The 14,114-nt window shown below is 39.3% G+C and overlaps 1 protein-coding gene across 10 annotated transcripts in view; it reads right to left on the bottom strand.

Annotated features, from left to right (window-relative positions):
* Positions 1–1,759: 1,759 nt before the first annotated feature.
* The window catches only part of Gapvd1 (GTPase activating protein and VPS9 domains 1), an 88,200-nt gene continuing 75,845 nt past the window's right edge, over positions 1,760–14,114 (bottom strand). For all 10 annotated transcript variants that reach the window (XM_058581756.1, XM_058581761.1, XM_058581760.1 and 7 more), the window contains 5 exons: positions 12,854–13,041; positions 11,483–11,696; positions 8,738–8,810; positions 7,428–7,625; positions 1,760–5,855 (listed from right to left, as the gene is read on the bottom strand). In XM_058581756.1, the coding sequence (XP_058437739.1) occupies positions 5,715–5,855; positions 7,428–7,625; positions 8,738–8,810; positions 11,483–11,696; positions 12,854–13,041 (814 nt within the window). In that variant the 3' untranslated portion in view covers positions 1,760–5,714. The remainder of the gene's footprint in view (positions 5,856–7,427; positions 7,626–8,737; positions 8,811–11,482; positions 11,697–12,853; positions 13,042–14,114) is intronic.

Genomic DNA, 14,114 nt, shown 5'->3' with positions numbered 1-14,114 from the left:
GACTACAATCCTCCTGGGATGTGTAGTGACTTGAGGTTAAGAGACAGCATTACATAACTCAGGGATTGTGAATGAAGAAAACATGTGGACTTAAGCATGTGAAGAGACATCTTTAGAGGGTTACTGGACTGGCAGCAGGCAAGAGTCCTCGTCCCTTGTAAGGGTCGACTCCCATTCATATGAATGTTCCTGGTGGGATGTGGAGCCAGGTGTTTGTGTGGATTCTGTAATGAATCCCAAATTTTCCTGAGTATGAGTCAGCTGGAGGCCCTTACCAGAAATGCAGATTCCTGGGTTCTTCCCCAGAAATTGATATATGGTTATGGGAGCACAGGCATGCAGCTCTATGAATAATAGTCCCAGGTGGCCATACAGGTGGGAAGACAGTGGCCCTTTCTTTATGAATGCTGGCTCTCCTGGGATTCTCACTCATCTGAGTGTAAGAGTCACCTGGAGGACTTGTTTTAAAGATTCCTGGTGCCACTGCCTATGGATTCCAATATAAGCCAACAAGCACACCAGGAAAGTCTTAACAGGAAGTCTAAGAGACAACGGTAGAGTTCCCTAGTGCGCTGAAAAAAAAAAATGGACTAATTCCTGGGTCCTACCCCAAAATATTATAATTCATTTAGTCACGGAGGGTCAGGTCAGCAGCAGTGTCTGTCAACAGCCCTGGTTACAAAAGTTTTATCAAAACTACCAATTATGGGGGTAAGGAAAGCAGATGAGAAAATATCTATTTTAAAAAATAATATTGGATACTCTTCGAGAGAGTATAAGATTTCATGCAGTTAGCCAGCAATATGCTGATTTCTGTACAATTAACAAAAATAAAATTACCATGGCTTCATTTTCATTGTCTACAGCAGATCCAGGGACTCAGAATTGAGCTTTTTCCATTTTAGCACAAAATGTGGAAGACATTTTTTGGGTCCCCACAACCAGAGATTTTCCAGCCAATATGGTTTTTTGGTCAATGTTTTCTGAAGTATGAGGACTGCATTTCACTACCCTACGCAGATAGAAAGGACTCTACCGAGGCATAAGCTCTTCATGTAATTATTTAGGCAGGGGTCACATTTATAGCTTCAGATCTAGTTTGGCTTTCCAGGGTCATCTTCAGGGCAGAGCAGCACCTCAGGCAGGCAGGAGGAGCTGGCTCAGTGTCTTTTGGAGAAAAGTTACAGCGCCACTTATCTAGAGAGAGGGTTGAGTGGACAAACCTAACAAGACATAGGCAGCTCCAAGTTGGGAAGTTGAATTCTACTTTCAACTTCAGATAAGTCCTCCCACCTACTTTAATACTGAATCAAATGAATGAAAACCAACCCCAAAGCCAGCTTTCAAATGCTTCCTTCTAAATGAAGTGCAGTCCACATGGAGAAAGCACCTGCCCACCAGTGAGGAGACTCAGAGGAGCGGGCCTATGTAAGCTGGGGCTCCTGTCTAGTAGTAGCCACCCTCTGCTGAAAGGGTTGTACAGGCTTCTGTACATATTGTACAACACTTCCATATTCAGAACTATTGCTGAGGAACAGCTACAAATGTCAGACAGAAGTGTGCAGAAACAGCGGCTGTTCACCATCTCTCAGCGCTGCTGGGCCACTTGGATTCCTTCCCGTCCCATGTGGACAAGTATCCTCGGATGTTCAGATGAAAAGGACAGTGTGAATCCATGGAGAACATCAATCATATTCGAAAAGCCAAATAAAGTTTCAGAAATGCTTCTGAATACAAAATAGATGATGGAAACATGAAGGCCAGTGAATGAAACTGCTCTCCCTTTTAATCAGTTTTACAGATTGACGCCATACAGCAGTAATCACATTGGGAGACAGGATGGGCTTCTTGTTCATATACAAGATTGTGCAAGCTCATGGACTGAGGCTTCAAGGTGTTACCAGTTTTGAGACAGGAGGCAGTACAAAGCTTTTTAGTACAGGGGAAGCACAGGAGGAGACGGTAGACAAGACGATTACCTTGGCAGAGGCGAGTTAAGGTGAGAGGCCAGTGCTGCTGGGCCTTCCTCTATCCTGAGCTCTGGCGGTGGCTCGTGCTGCTCCACAGGACTCTGCAGCTCAACCACAGCTCTCCTGCTGCAGCAGATCTACCTTCATGTCTCCAAGTGTTCTCATGAGTAATAGAGCTATTCTTGGTCATCCTGCTTCTTGGTAACCTACATTCTAACATACATTAAGTCATTAAGTAATTACTAATCTGGCAAATCTTTCAAGAATTTTGGCATTCAGAACATCTCAAATACCCCATTACTGTTAATCCACTTACTAAAACTGTTTTTGAGTTTCAAGAAGACGGTTTCTGACCCCTCCCCCCCATTATAACAATTACATATAGACTCAACTAAAGGGAGGGAAAACAGATTTTTCTTCAAAGGAACAAATCTGGAAAGGCAGAAGGCCACCCAGGCTACACCGCTGAGGACGCTAACTGCACTACATTTCTATCACGTCTATGCAGTCCACTAACGCTATTCACCAGCCTTTGAACAAGCATGTTCCTGCCTTCCCTCTTCACACCCACTGGCAGCAGAGAAGACATTTTCAAGACTCATACATTTAAAACACCTAGCTGACCTTTACTTGGCCCAAACTGGAATTCTTAAAGCAAGCAATAGGAAGATGGTGCCTAGGTTTGGCAACTGTCAGATACCAGTTCATATGGCAAGAACACAGCTCCATACTGTTTCGGCTGGATTTTTGTTGTCCTGCTTATGCACCTTAGGAACATGTATTTGTAAAGTCCACTTTAAACACAGGCTTCCAGGATATAACAGAAAAAGAAAACCATGCATCATAGCTATTTTCAATCTCCCAGAAAGCCTAATTTTCTTACTGCTGTGATTTACCTATCTGTATAAAAGACTTTCCTAAGCAGGTTTTTATAAAGGAAAAAAAATGCAATTATTATGGCTGAGGTTTTACCTAAAGTGAAGATGAACAACAAAATATTCACTAGGTTTTTTCCTAAAAAAAAAAAAAAAAAAAAAAGCTTTATAAGAAAAGACTGTGTTCAATCTGTATTTCTCTTACTTCCAGAAACAAAATATTAATACAAAATGGTTTTTCTTTTAAGAAAATTCCACGAGACTGCAGTGAGCTGAGCTACTGTCTCTCCATAGAATGTGCATTAACTCTGTAAGTTCTGTATAATAACTGGTGGCTCCTGAATGTTCCCAATGGTGATTTTGTACCTTTGTACTAATCCTTCATGTAAAACACGTATTAGAAGGTAGTAAAAAAGCCTTGAAGAACAACTGTTCCTCTTTCCTCCCCAAAATGTAATAGTCATTTTTCTGTCTCACATACTATCATTGCCATACAGAGAATGATTGATTCAGAAATCAACACTTTAAGAAATACTATCATGAACCCAGAGAGGTGGTGGTTAATGATGAAGTCCCCCTGCTCCTGAAAGGGACTTTAGGGGGAGCTGTCCCTGAAACGGCTGTCCTATGCTTCTTGGTCAGCTTCTGAATCAATGGTTCTACGTCAATACTGCTTGAGCACTGCAGAACCCCAATTCTTGCCAACACCCCAAATCCACAACCTCTCTTCCACAGAAAAGAACCCTGGTGCAATGTCCACATCTTCATATTTATTTCCACAGTGATAAAACATGGAATATATTTAGCTACCATAGTAGAGGAAAAAAATCTTTCATTGATTTATGATTTAAGTCCCATAACAATGAATCCAACTCTTCTAAGTCTTCAATTGACTAACATTTACTCAATCAAATGCTGAAGTAAATGGACCCCCATCTAGGTCTCAGAAGTCATGTCATACAGTTTGTCTTATAATGTACTTATGATGGGTTGTGACTTCTAATACTCAAGCAGGGTTGATAGTGAGCGACAGCCCAAGAAGCACATGGCTTTCTACATGATTTTTTTTCTTTTGCAGTGATGGAGATTGGAACAAGGGCCTTATGCATGTTAGGCAAGTGCTATACCACTGAGCCACAACCCCAGCCCCCAAATTCACTTGTTTTTTTTGTGTGGTACTGTGACTTGAACCCTGGGCTTTGAGCATGCCAGGCAAGCATTCTACCACTGAGTGACTTTCCAGCCCTGTACATGGATTTCTTGACCTAACATTCAAAAGGTCATTTTGTAGTACTAATTTAATTTTGATCTTTCCCTAAAAGACAGAAACCACATCCCACACTCCTATGTATAACTTATTATTTGGGTGTTTTAAAATAAATGAGCAAGAAGTGGAGGCATGAAAAAAAATCCAGCTTCTTTTGGCATTAGGAGACACAGAGATCTCAAGAAGAGAGCAGACAGCTTCTGTATCCACCTGCTCATGGCTGGTTGTCACAGTTCCCTTAAAAACAAATGCCTAAAATTGCTGCCAGCAACGAGGGGCTCAATGGGACTGTGTTTGTTATAAAAGAAGATAAACATGTTTAGGAAACATACAAAGCAGAACAAGTTGGTGATGGCCTGTGTACAAGATTTGTGCTTGAAGCTTTGGTGTACCTCCTGGGCCAGTTGCTCAGACACCAAAGCCCATTCCTGATTAATTATCAATACATAATTCAAACCAAACTACTGAAACATATTACTTTTTTTCAGAATAGGGAAATAAAGGCACAGAAACCTGTCAAAATAGATTTTTTTTCCATAAGAATAGTATGGTTGGTTAAAATAGTTTATCACTAGTAAAACCTGTATCACTAGAGCAGACAATACAAATTAGTTTTAAAAAAAATGACATTCACTGAATTCCTGGTCTGTGCATTCAATGTGAATAATCATCAAAAATATATTACAATTAAAGGAGGTTTATAAGGAGCTCTGTCTGGGGTTTCTATAGCATACTTAGTATTTTAGATGAGAAGTACCACACTGATATCTTGGCTGTCTACTGTTCCTTTTTATGTCACCTAGAGAGTCTGTCTCTTAGGAGTGCAGGTTCACGTGCTTCCACAGAATGCTGTGCCTACATGACCTCCTCAGGGACTTCCAGACTCCTCATCAGATTCCACATCTAAGAGTTCAATGACCTGTATGACACTTTAATAAATATTTCTGTGTTTTTTGCTTTTAAGCTCAGCTTAAATTTTGTCAAGGAAACCATTTCACAAGAGGGTTTTTCACAACCTACTATCAGCAATATTCCTTGTTTATTAGAATCTGAAGATGTCCATATTACATCAAATATAAATATATATTATATTTACATTTCCTTCTTAGCTTTTCAACTTAGGTGAGTGTATTTATAGATAATGCCACAAATGCACCACTATTATAACCCTCAGTGCAGCTGGTATCTTTCTTCCATTAGATGCATATAAGACAGCATCTTAAAAGAGGTGTACTGTTCTTTTTAAACAATAGGAAAGAATGGGGTATCCATGAATGGACGTCTAGGAATTCCTTAAGAGATTCTGTTCTGTTTTTCAATATTTCAAAATACCTGAAAAAATGTGGTCCCTTTTAGCAGTACTATTCTCTACTTGGGGACAAGAAAATTAAATATGCAACTTAGAAAGGAAAAGAGCCCAAAGAAAAGAGAACCTGCTTGTTAGCTCATTAATCTGTTTTAGTAAAGATCTGTTTTAAAATGTCTGAATGCTGTACAATATTATACAAAAACAATCTTCAGCCTTCAAAGCAGCTGCTGCATTTTCTTAGAGATCTGTTTGCCTGACTAACAGTCTGCTGCCATGGTGGGCCTTTGTCTTGGTCACTTTCGGTCATCAATGGTTTTAATGAATTCTACTGCTGCTGTGAACTGCATCCACCAATAGGACTCTTCTCCAGACAGACAGCTGGCATAGAAGCTGCTGATGTACTGCACAGTGGACAGCAGGCAAGGTGGGTTTGCCTAGAGAAGTGAAAAATGAACAAGTCAATTACTCAGATGCTAAGCTCTGCCCAAGTCATCTTAGCATATGTTCTTTAAATGTTTTTTTTTTTTTTTTTTTGTGTGTGTGTGTGTGTGTGTGAAAGAAATACCAGTCCTTTTGAAAATAAACTCTACATTGCTTTTTGGAAGTAATCTATAAACAATATACTGGAAAGGCAGTTGGGTTCTAATCCTAGCTGAACTACCCAGAGCCTTCCATCCTGGCAAATCACCTAATCTTGGTAGCCCCTCAGGTGGCTGAACTAATCTCCATAATCTTCTTCAACAGTCCAGGATTCCAGCAAGTTAGATAAGAAAATAAATGCTGTGGGCTAACTGATAATATCTGGTTAGGAAGTCCAGGTAGAATCAGCTGAGAGTAAAAAAAAAATAAATAAAAAAGGTAATGTGCCCCCTATAGCCCAGAGGGGACACAGAACATCTTCTGTTTGTTCACTTTCTTTCACATGGACAGAAAGGACATATGCTATTAAATAGTTTTTAAATAGGACAAGCTGAGCCCCCTTCCTTAAAATCTGTTCAAAATGGCTCTGCAGAAGGACTAGCCAGATCACACTCAGAATACAGAACAGCAAAGGCCAGGAGAAGTTGCACCTGCCTGTGTGCGGGGTTTCTGACTCTGAGCCAAAAGTTTCAGTTGCAGAAATACCACCAACACTAAAGATTAGGAAGATATATGTCAGATGTACTTCAGATATCAGCGGCTGGGGTGTGCTAATATTCAGTGATGTCACTTGGGGCTGTGTGCACCCAAACTGCATGGTCACACCCAAAATGTTCAAAATAAAATGTTTAAGTGAATTGTAATTTTAGAGTTCAAAGAAAGACAAAGGGATATAGCTCAGTTGGTAGAGTGCTTTCCTCACATGCACAAAGCCCTGGGTTCAATTCCCAGCACCATTAAAAAAAAAACAGACAGACAAAAGATGTCAATACTTTTTAAAATAACGAAGTATAATTATAAAATAAGAGGCTCAAAGAAGATAGAAGTGATTGGTAAATCTGGTGGTCTATTTAACAACCATTATAAAGAATTCCATGTGAAAGAAGATTACAAAAGTACAATAAAAAGAACCTGTTTTCATTCACTCAAGGATGACACATTAAGCCCCAATTAAGATCTATAGGCACTGGGCTGGGTTTGTGGCTCAGTGGTAGAGTGGTCGCCTAGCATGTGTGAGGCACTAGGTTCGATCCTCAGTGCCACATAAAAAAATAAATAAGTGAAATAAAGGTATTGTGTCCATCTACAACTAAAAAAAAAAAAAAAATGAAGAAAAAAAAAGAACTATAGGAAACTACTTAGATACTGAAAATGTTCATCTAGGAACTGATCCTCTCTTGCTTTGTTTTGAAAACTGTGACTTCTAAACAGAACAAATCTTGACATTATACACTTTCTTTCTGGATAACACAGGACTTGAGATGGAGAAGAGTCCAGGTCTCTAACACTACACCACATTAAGCCCTGTGCCACCCTACTCAGGATGCCACCTAAACTCTTTAACTGATAGTAGATAAGAGACCCACCTTTATCAACACAAACACCAACACAGGAACAAAGTCATCTGCTCCAGGGACAGAGTCCTCATTGGCCAGGCTCAGGAGGTTCATAATTGTAGAGCACATTCTCAGGATGCACTGCACTTTGTCCCGGGGGGTTTTATAAGCACTTATTGTCCTGATTTCTGATTGTGCAGATGGCCACGGTGCTTCCCGAAGATAAACCTAAGTGAGACCACAGATAATAACAGACCCTCAATACAAGGGCAATGATCTGTTGGAGTGACCATGGCAACCTCCAACCCAAGTCGGGGACAGGCTAAGGTGGCTGCTTTCCTCTTTCTTCAGTAAAACTGGACTTTAGGTCCTTCCCCTTCCACCCAAGATTATAGTTATCTTTTAAATGTTTATGTAATATACTTTGTGTTTTAAAATAGAGCAACACAGATATACATTAATAGAAAGGGTATACAATAACAAAGAACCAAGAATTCATAAAATTTCAATGATCCTTTTTTTTTTTTTTTTTTAAGAAAGAGAGAATTTTAATATTTATTTTTTAGTTTTCGGCAGACACAACATCTTTGTATGTGGTGCTGAGGATTGAACCTGGGCCGCACGCATGCCAGGCGAGCACGCTACCACTTGAGCCACATTCCCAGCCCCAATGATCCTTCTTAAATAGCTAGAAAAGGACTTCTGTACATTTAATAGCATTAACAAGCTATTAAAACAAGATAATTTAAGAATTAATATATACTTTCTTACAATGGTTCTTGAAATGAGATCCAAAAATAAAAAAGAATTAAAAATTTTATGCCAATTAATGTTTCATTTGTGGGGAATTTAATAAAAACAACCAGAACTAGCTCAAATAGCTGAAATTTTCCAGATTTCTTATTTTGTAAGAGATGTATGCCAGGTAAAAATGCTAGTATCAATAACTAAAAGGTAATTTGAGACCATGCCATATTTAATTACTTCTTTTGGAACAAAATTCCTCACCTTCTTTGGAGTGTCACAAGCCCCTTCTTCAAATGGGATGGCTGTGTAGAAACAAGACTGTAAGAACACCAAGACAGCTCGCTGCCCAGGAAGGCAGGGCTTGGGACAGAAGCCAGCAGCTCTGGGGAGGCACTCTCCTCCTCTCCTCTACTGAGGTCCCTTTCCATGCCAGGGAAATTTAACCCTGGGAACATGACAGAGTGAAAAGTATCTAGTGCAAACGGTGCTTTCCATTTTATCACACTCCAGTTCCCTGACATAGTGGTAATATGCACATGGTACACCATGCAAGTTAGTTAACATGTAACCCATGGTACATAAACCTGTATTACCTCTGGGATCTGAAGAGCTCTGTGATTTGCAGTCACTACTTTAGACAATCTCTGGATATGTTCATGAAGAACCCTGAAAACCAAAATGCAAATGTAAATATACATTTCAGAAAATAAGGCATAAAAAAGCCATAGTCAAATTTTTTCAAAACACTCAAAGTATTTTAGACTTATTTATTTATGCAGGTTACAAGTACAGTTGAGACTCTCATGGCCATAAATTTTCTTTTTTATCAGAAAAGGTTCAGATTTAGGATCTGCTTAGAAATGCCAAATGAGCTGTGGGGATGCAGATAGGGTAGGGGAATCCTCCTTTCCTGGACTAGGACAGCATTCCAAGGAACAGAGGAGAGAAGCCCTTAGCTTGAACACACTGCTTAGTAAAGGAGAGGAAAAAGAAGAAAGTGAGAGAAAGTAAGAGGGATCAAGAGCCAGAAACCAAAGATCAGGCTTTCAGATGGAGAAGGGACTCTGCCATTCACCAGCCCCTCACTTTCTATGTGAAAACAGGATTAAAAGGTATAGGATTTGCCTCAGTAGCAGGAGCTAGAATAGCTTCTTGACTTCCAGTGTCTGGAAAGATCCAGACACTGTTTATTGTCTTTAAACCTGCAGAAATGCCATGAAGGAGTGGGTAGGAATACTCTACTTCAAAGTTGCTCTCTGCAGTAAATGTAACTTCAATATCCCATTCTATATTCCATGCCGAACACCAGAAATTGGTGCTCTGGAGAGAGAAAAGGCCCTGGGGTAGGCTAACAACCTCGGAGACGATGAATACATGAGAGAGGCAAGTTGGAACAACTCTAAGTGATTTCACAAGAATGTGAATTCTCTCAAATTTATGTGCAACCTCTTAAAATTTCTGTAGGCCTGGGGGTGTAGCTCAGTAGAGAGTGTTTGCCTAGCATGCATAAGGCCCTGGGTTGCATCCCACAAAAACAAAAACAAAACTTGCATGAACTATTAATAACCCTTCTCTGAGATCCTATTGCACAGACCCCTATTAGTTACTGGGCTGGGAAGCATGGAAATAACTGTTACACACTTAGGGCAAAAGTAGGACTGCAGAGCAGTACTTAGGAAAAAAAAAAAAGGGTAATAACGGATAACACACTTAGGGCAAACGTAGGACTGAAGAGCAGTACTCAGGAAAATTAAGAAGAGTAATAATGAAAATGATAATTCCTCCATAGTCTCAATCCCCAAAATACCCAATGTCACTATTCTACATTTTTTTGGGGGGAGGGTGGGAGTGGGATGGCGGTTGCCTTTTTTTTTTTTTTAATTTTTATTTTTTGAGACAGGGTCTTGCTAAATTGCTTAGGGCCTTGCTAAGTTCCTAAGGATGGCTTTGAACTTACCATCCTCCTACCTCGGCCTTCTAAGCCACTGGGATTACTTCTTATTTAATATTTTTGCAGTAGGCATCAAACCCAGGTCCTTTTGCACTCTACCACTTAACTACATCCCAAGCTCTCAGTATTACTTTCTAAAACAATTTTATTCAGACATAACTCACATACCATATAATTGCTGATATTTGTTGATAGTCAAATATATAACTGTTCATTCCTAATAAATATATAATGAGTACATATTAGAAGCCAGGCACTGTGCTTGATGCGATGACATTCATGCTCTCACAGAAGGGACAATCCAGTAGGAGAGAGAGCATTTATCAAATGATTACACTAACTAGTAATCAAGAACAGGAGAGAATCATTACCCTAAGTACATGTATGAAGATACGAATGGTGTGAATATACTTTGTATATAACCAGAGATATGAAAAATTATGTTCTATATGTATAATATGAATTGTAATGCATTCTGCTGTTATATATAACAAAGTAGAATAAAAAATAAAAATAAATAAGATTAAAAAAAAAAAAAAAGAACAGGAGAGAATTTCATTCCCCAGAGACATCTGGCAATGTCTGAAAATATTTTTGGTTGTCACAATTGGTTGGGCATTACTGTACCTAGGGTGTTCAGGCAGGAATGCTGCCAAACACTCTACCATCTATAGGACAGCTTAGTCTTCACAAAGAGCTGCCTGATCTCAAATGTCAGTAGTGCTGGGTTGAGAAACCTTGACTTAAATAAATGCCAAATAACAATCATGCAAGTGTTAAAGAGGGGTACTAGGCCTGAGACAGCCCTAAGGGGATTTAAGCTAGTCAGGAAAAGTTTCCCAAGGAAGTGATGCTTGAATTGAAATCTGAATGATAAGTAAGAGTTAATCAGACAGAGAAGGCAGGGAAGAACATTTGAGGGAGGATACAAAGCTGTGCCTTCCAAAAAGGCCACACAAATTCATATACCTGCCAGCCTGATGACCTTCCTGAAAACTGGGTATTTATTATTATTTTTTAAATTATTATTTTTTTTTTTTGGTGGTGCTAAGGATTGAACATAGGACCTCATGTATACTAGACAAGTATATACAACCACTGAGTTATATCCCAGGCCTTTTTCTAATTTTTTATTTTGAGACAGGGCCTTGCTGGCCTCAAATTTCTCATCTTCCTCATGTATGTCCCCCAAGCATCTGGGATTACAGATAAGCCCCTCCATGCCCTACTTATCATTCTTTTGAATTGCATAACTCTCATGGGTGAAAAATGATAACTGAGACATTTCCTTTACTATCAGATGCTAAACCACAGGTACGGCTTGCCTAAAGTATGGGGCTACCTGATACACGCATCCAGCACAGGCACTCAACATAGAAGCACTCACTGGTCACGAAGGATATCCCCATCCTGATTAGGGTAGAAGGCAAGCTTGAAAATGCGATTCATCACACTTCGTTCGATGGCCAGCTGAGCATCCTGCAGCTGCTCTTCACTTGCATTTTGCCATATGACATCCTGGGCCATTGCACCATAAAGAAACTGTAGAAAATCTTCTACCTGAGCAGTTTTATCATCAGCTGCTGTGAGTTTCTGAAAATCTCCAATGCACAAACAATAACTTTTAAAATACATCATATGAATAAACTTAAAAAGGAAATTTTAGAACTTTTCCCCATTTTCCTCTGTTTCATTTCCCCTCAATCCAACATATTAAATGGAAAATTCTAGAAATAAACAATTCATAAGTTTTGAATTTCAAGCTGTTTCTTGGTAGGCATCTCATTATAGGTTATAGGTATAGCATATAGAGATCAGTATTAGACACAGTTTCAGGCATCCGCTGGGAGGAGGGGGTGTCTTGGAACATATCCCTTGCAGATAAGGGGGGACCAATGTATTAAAATCCGTTTTTAAAATATTTTTTTGTAGTTGTAGATGGACACAATACCTCTATTTTGTTTTTATGTTTCTTGTTTCCTCAACAAGTGTGGTGCTGAGGATCAAACCCACTGCTTTCCACATGCGAGGTGAGCACTCTACCACTGAGCTACAACCCCAGCCTCTAAAATCATTTAATTGCTAGTGATACAGATATTAAAGCCTAAAGGTTTTGGAGTGCTTTATTTCAGGACAATACACAGCCAAGTCATTAAAATCAGGAAAGAGTAAGAAATATCTAGGGCTGGGGATGTGGCTCAAGCGGTAGCATGCTCGCCTGGCATGCGTGCGGCCCGGGTTCGATCCTCAGCACCACATACAAACAAAGATGTTGTGTCCGCCGAAAACTAAAAAAATAAATAAATAAATAAATAAATATTTAAAAAAAAAAAAAAAAGAAATATCTAAATATTTACGTGCCAATGAATTTGTTTAAAAATATGTTGTTTGTAAAAATGAGAAAAATTGTGTGAATCCAAAGTTTTACCAACTTCCCCAATTTTTAAAATAAACTGATATTCAATCCAGGAGAAAAAGAAATTTATAGATTTGATATCAAAGTGTAATTATTAAGAATCCACAGGGGCTGGGGATATAGTTCAGTTGGTAGAGTGCTTACCTCGCATGCACAAGGTCCTGGGTTCAAGCCCCAGCACCATCAAAAAAAAAAAAAAGAATCCACAAACTAACTAGGTATTTAAGGAGCTGGTCTAAAGTATGCAGGTACTTACACAAGCTAGCAAGCAAAACAAAACAAATTTTCCCAATCTTCCTAATAATAAATGGTTGAAGACATGCTTCCTCTAACAGTAGTTACCTTGAATGAATTCCCTGATCTTCTTTTCTTTGCTCTCAAGCAGTAACCTCACACAGACAGTGGTAAAATATCGATTGGCTACCTCTTTGTCCCGTAAAACCCTTTGCAAGAGCCTCTCCAGGTGAGCCTGCGTAGTCTGCAGTCCTTGTCGACAGCGAGTGAGGTAAGCGATATATGGGGCTCTTTTCCTAAAAGGAAAAATGCTTTGCAGGACATCAGATATGTACGGTGCTTACTTTTTTTAAAAAAAACTAAGAGTTCTAATTTTTTTCACTTCATAAACTTTGGCTTTACAAATTGGCATGTCAAGCTACAGACAAATGTCCTGGGGAATATTTATGCTGCCAGCTCAAGAAACAGAATCCTGTTTTTCTTGAGCTGGCAGCATGAATTGTGCATGTCTGTGATGAACAGTATCTTTTGAACTGAATGTTTAGCTCCCTAACTCAGTGAATATTACTAAGGCTCTTCAGATTCTAGGTTTATTTTATACTGGAGCACAGTCTCCCCACTAGTAGCACCTCTTACTTAACAGGAAATGAACAGTTACAGAAAATTGAAAATAAGTTGGGCATGGTGGTATACACTTGTAATCCCAGCTCACTTGGGAGGCTGAGGTAGGAGGATTACAAGTTTGAGGCCAGCCTGAGCAACATAGTGAAATCCTATCTCAAAATGAAAATTAAAAAAATAGCTGGAGATACAGCCCAGAAGTAGAATACTTCTGGGTTCAATCCCCAACCATCACCCCCCCCACATACAAAAAAAGAAAATGGTGATAATTAAAAATAACAACAAAAAACAAGCTATACAAACTAGTTCGTTAAACACTCCCCACCAGCTATTTGCTTATGGTGTTAATGTGGAGCTCGTCCACTAGGACATGAGGCCTCCACACTGCCCATGCATCTCAGTTACACTCTTCCCCATAACCATCAGCTGGCAGCCAAAGAAAAATATACTACTACTTCTCTAGTCCACTAAAGTAGTATTTACTAATGTCCCTTTAAAAGAAAGTAATAAACTAGTTATCCTAGCCTCACAAACTAGACAAACCTCTTTACTGTTTTTGTGCAAAGCTGACATAAACTGCACTTCTCTATTAGGAAGAGCTGCTCATTTGTAACTACATTTCTGGAGTGTGTAGCTTAGAAATCTATATCCAGGTAAACATAGACATGCACTTGGTAGTAGGCCTAGACTGGTTTGTGAAACAAGGACTAAAAAGAAAACACTTGCAGCTGAGAATGTCTGTTGAATG

This window comes from Marmota monax, unplaced genomic scaffold (genome assembly GCF_021218885.2).
Source record: "Marmota monax isolate L192 unplaced genomic scaffold, Marmota_monax_Labrador192_F-V1.1 WCK01_AAM20220418_F8-fsc00020, whole genome shotgun sequence".
In the NCBI taxonomy this organism is placed as follows: domain Eukaryota; kingdom Metazoa; phylum Chordata; class Mammalia; order Rodentia; family Sciuridae; genus Marmota; species Marmota monax.
The sequence above is the reverse complement of the archived record's forward strand: the minus strand, read 5'-3'. Positions and strand labels throughout refer to the sequence as shown.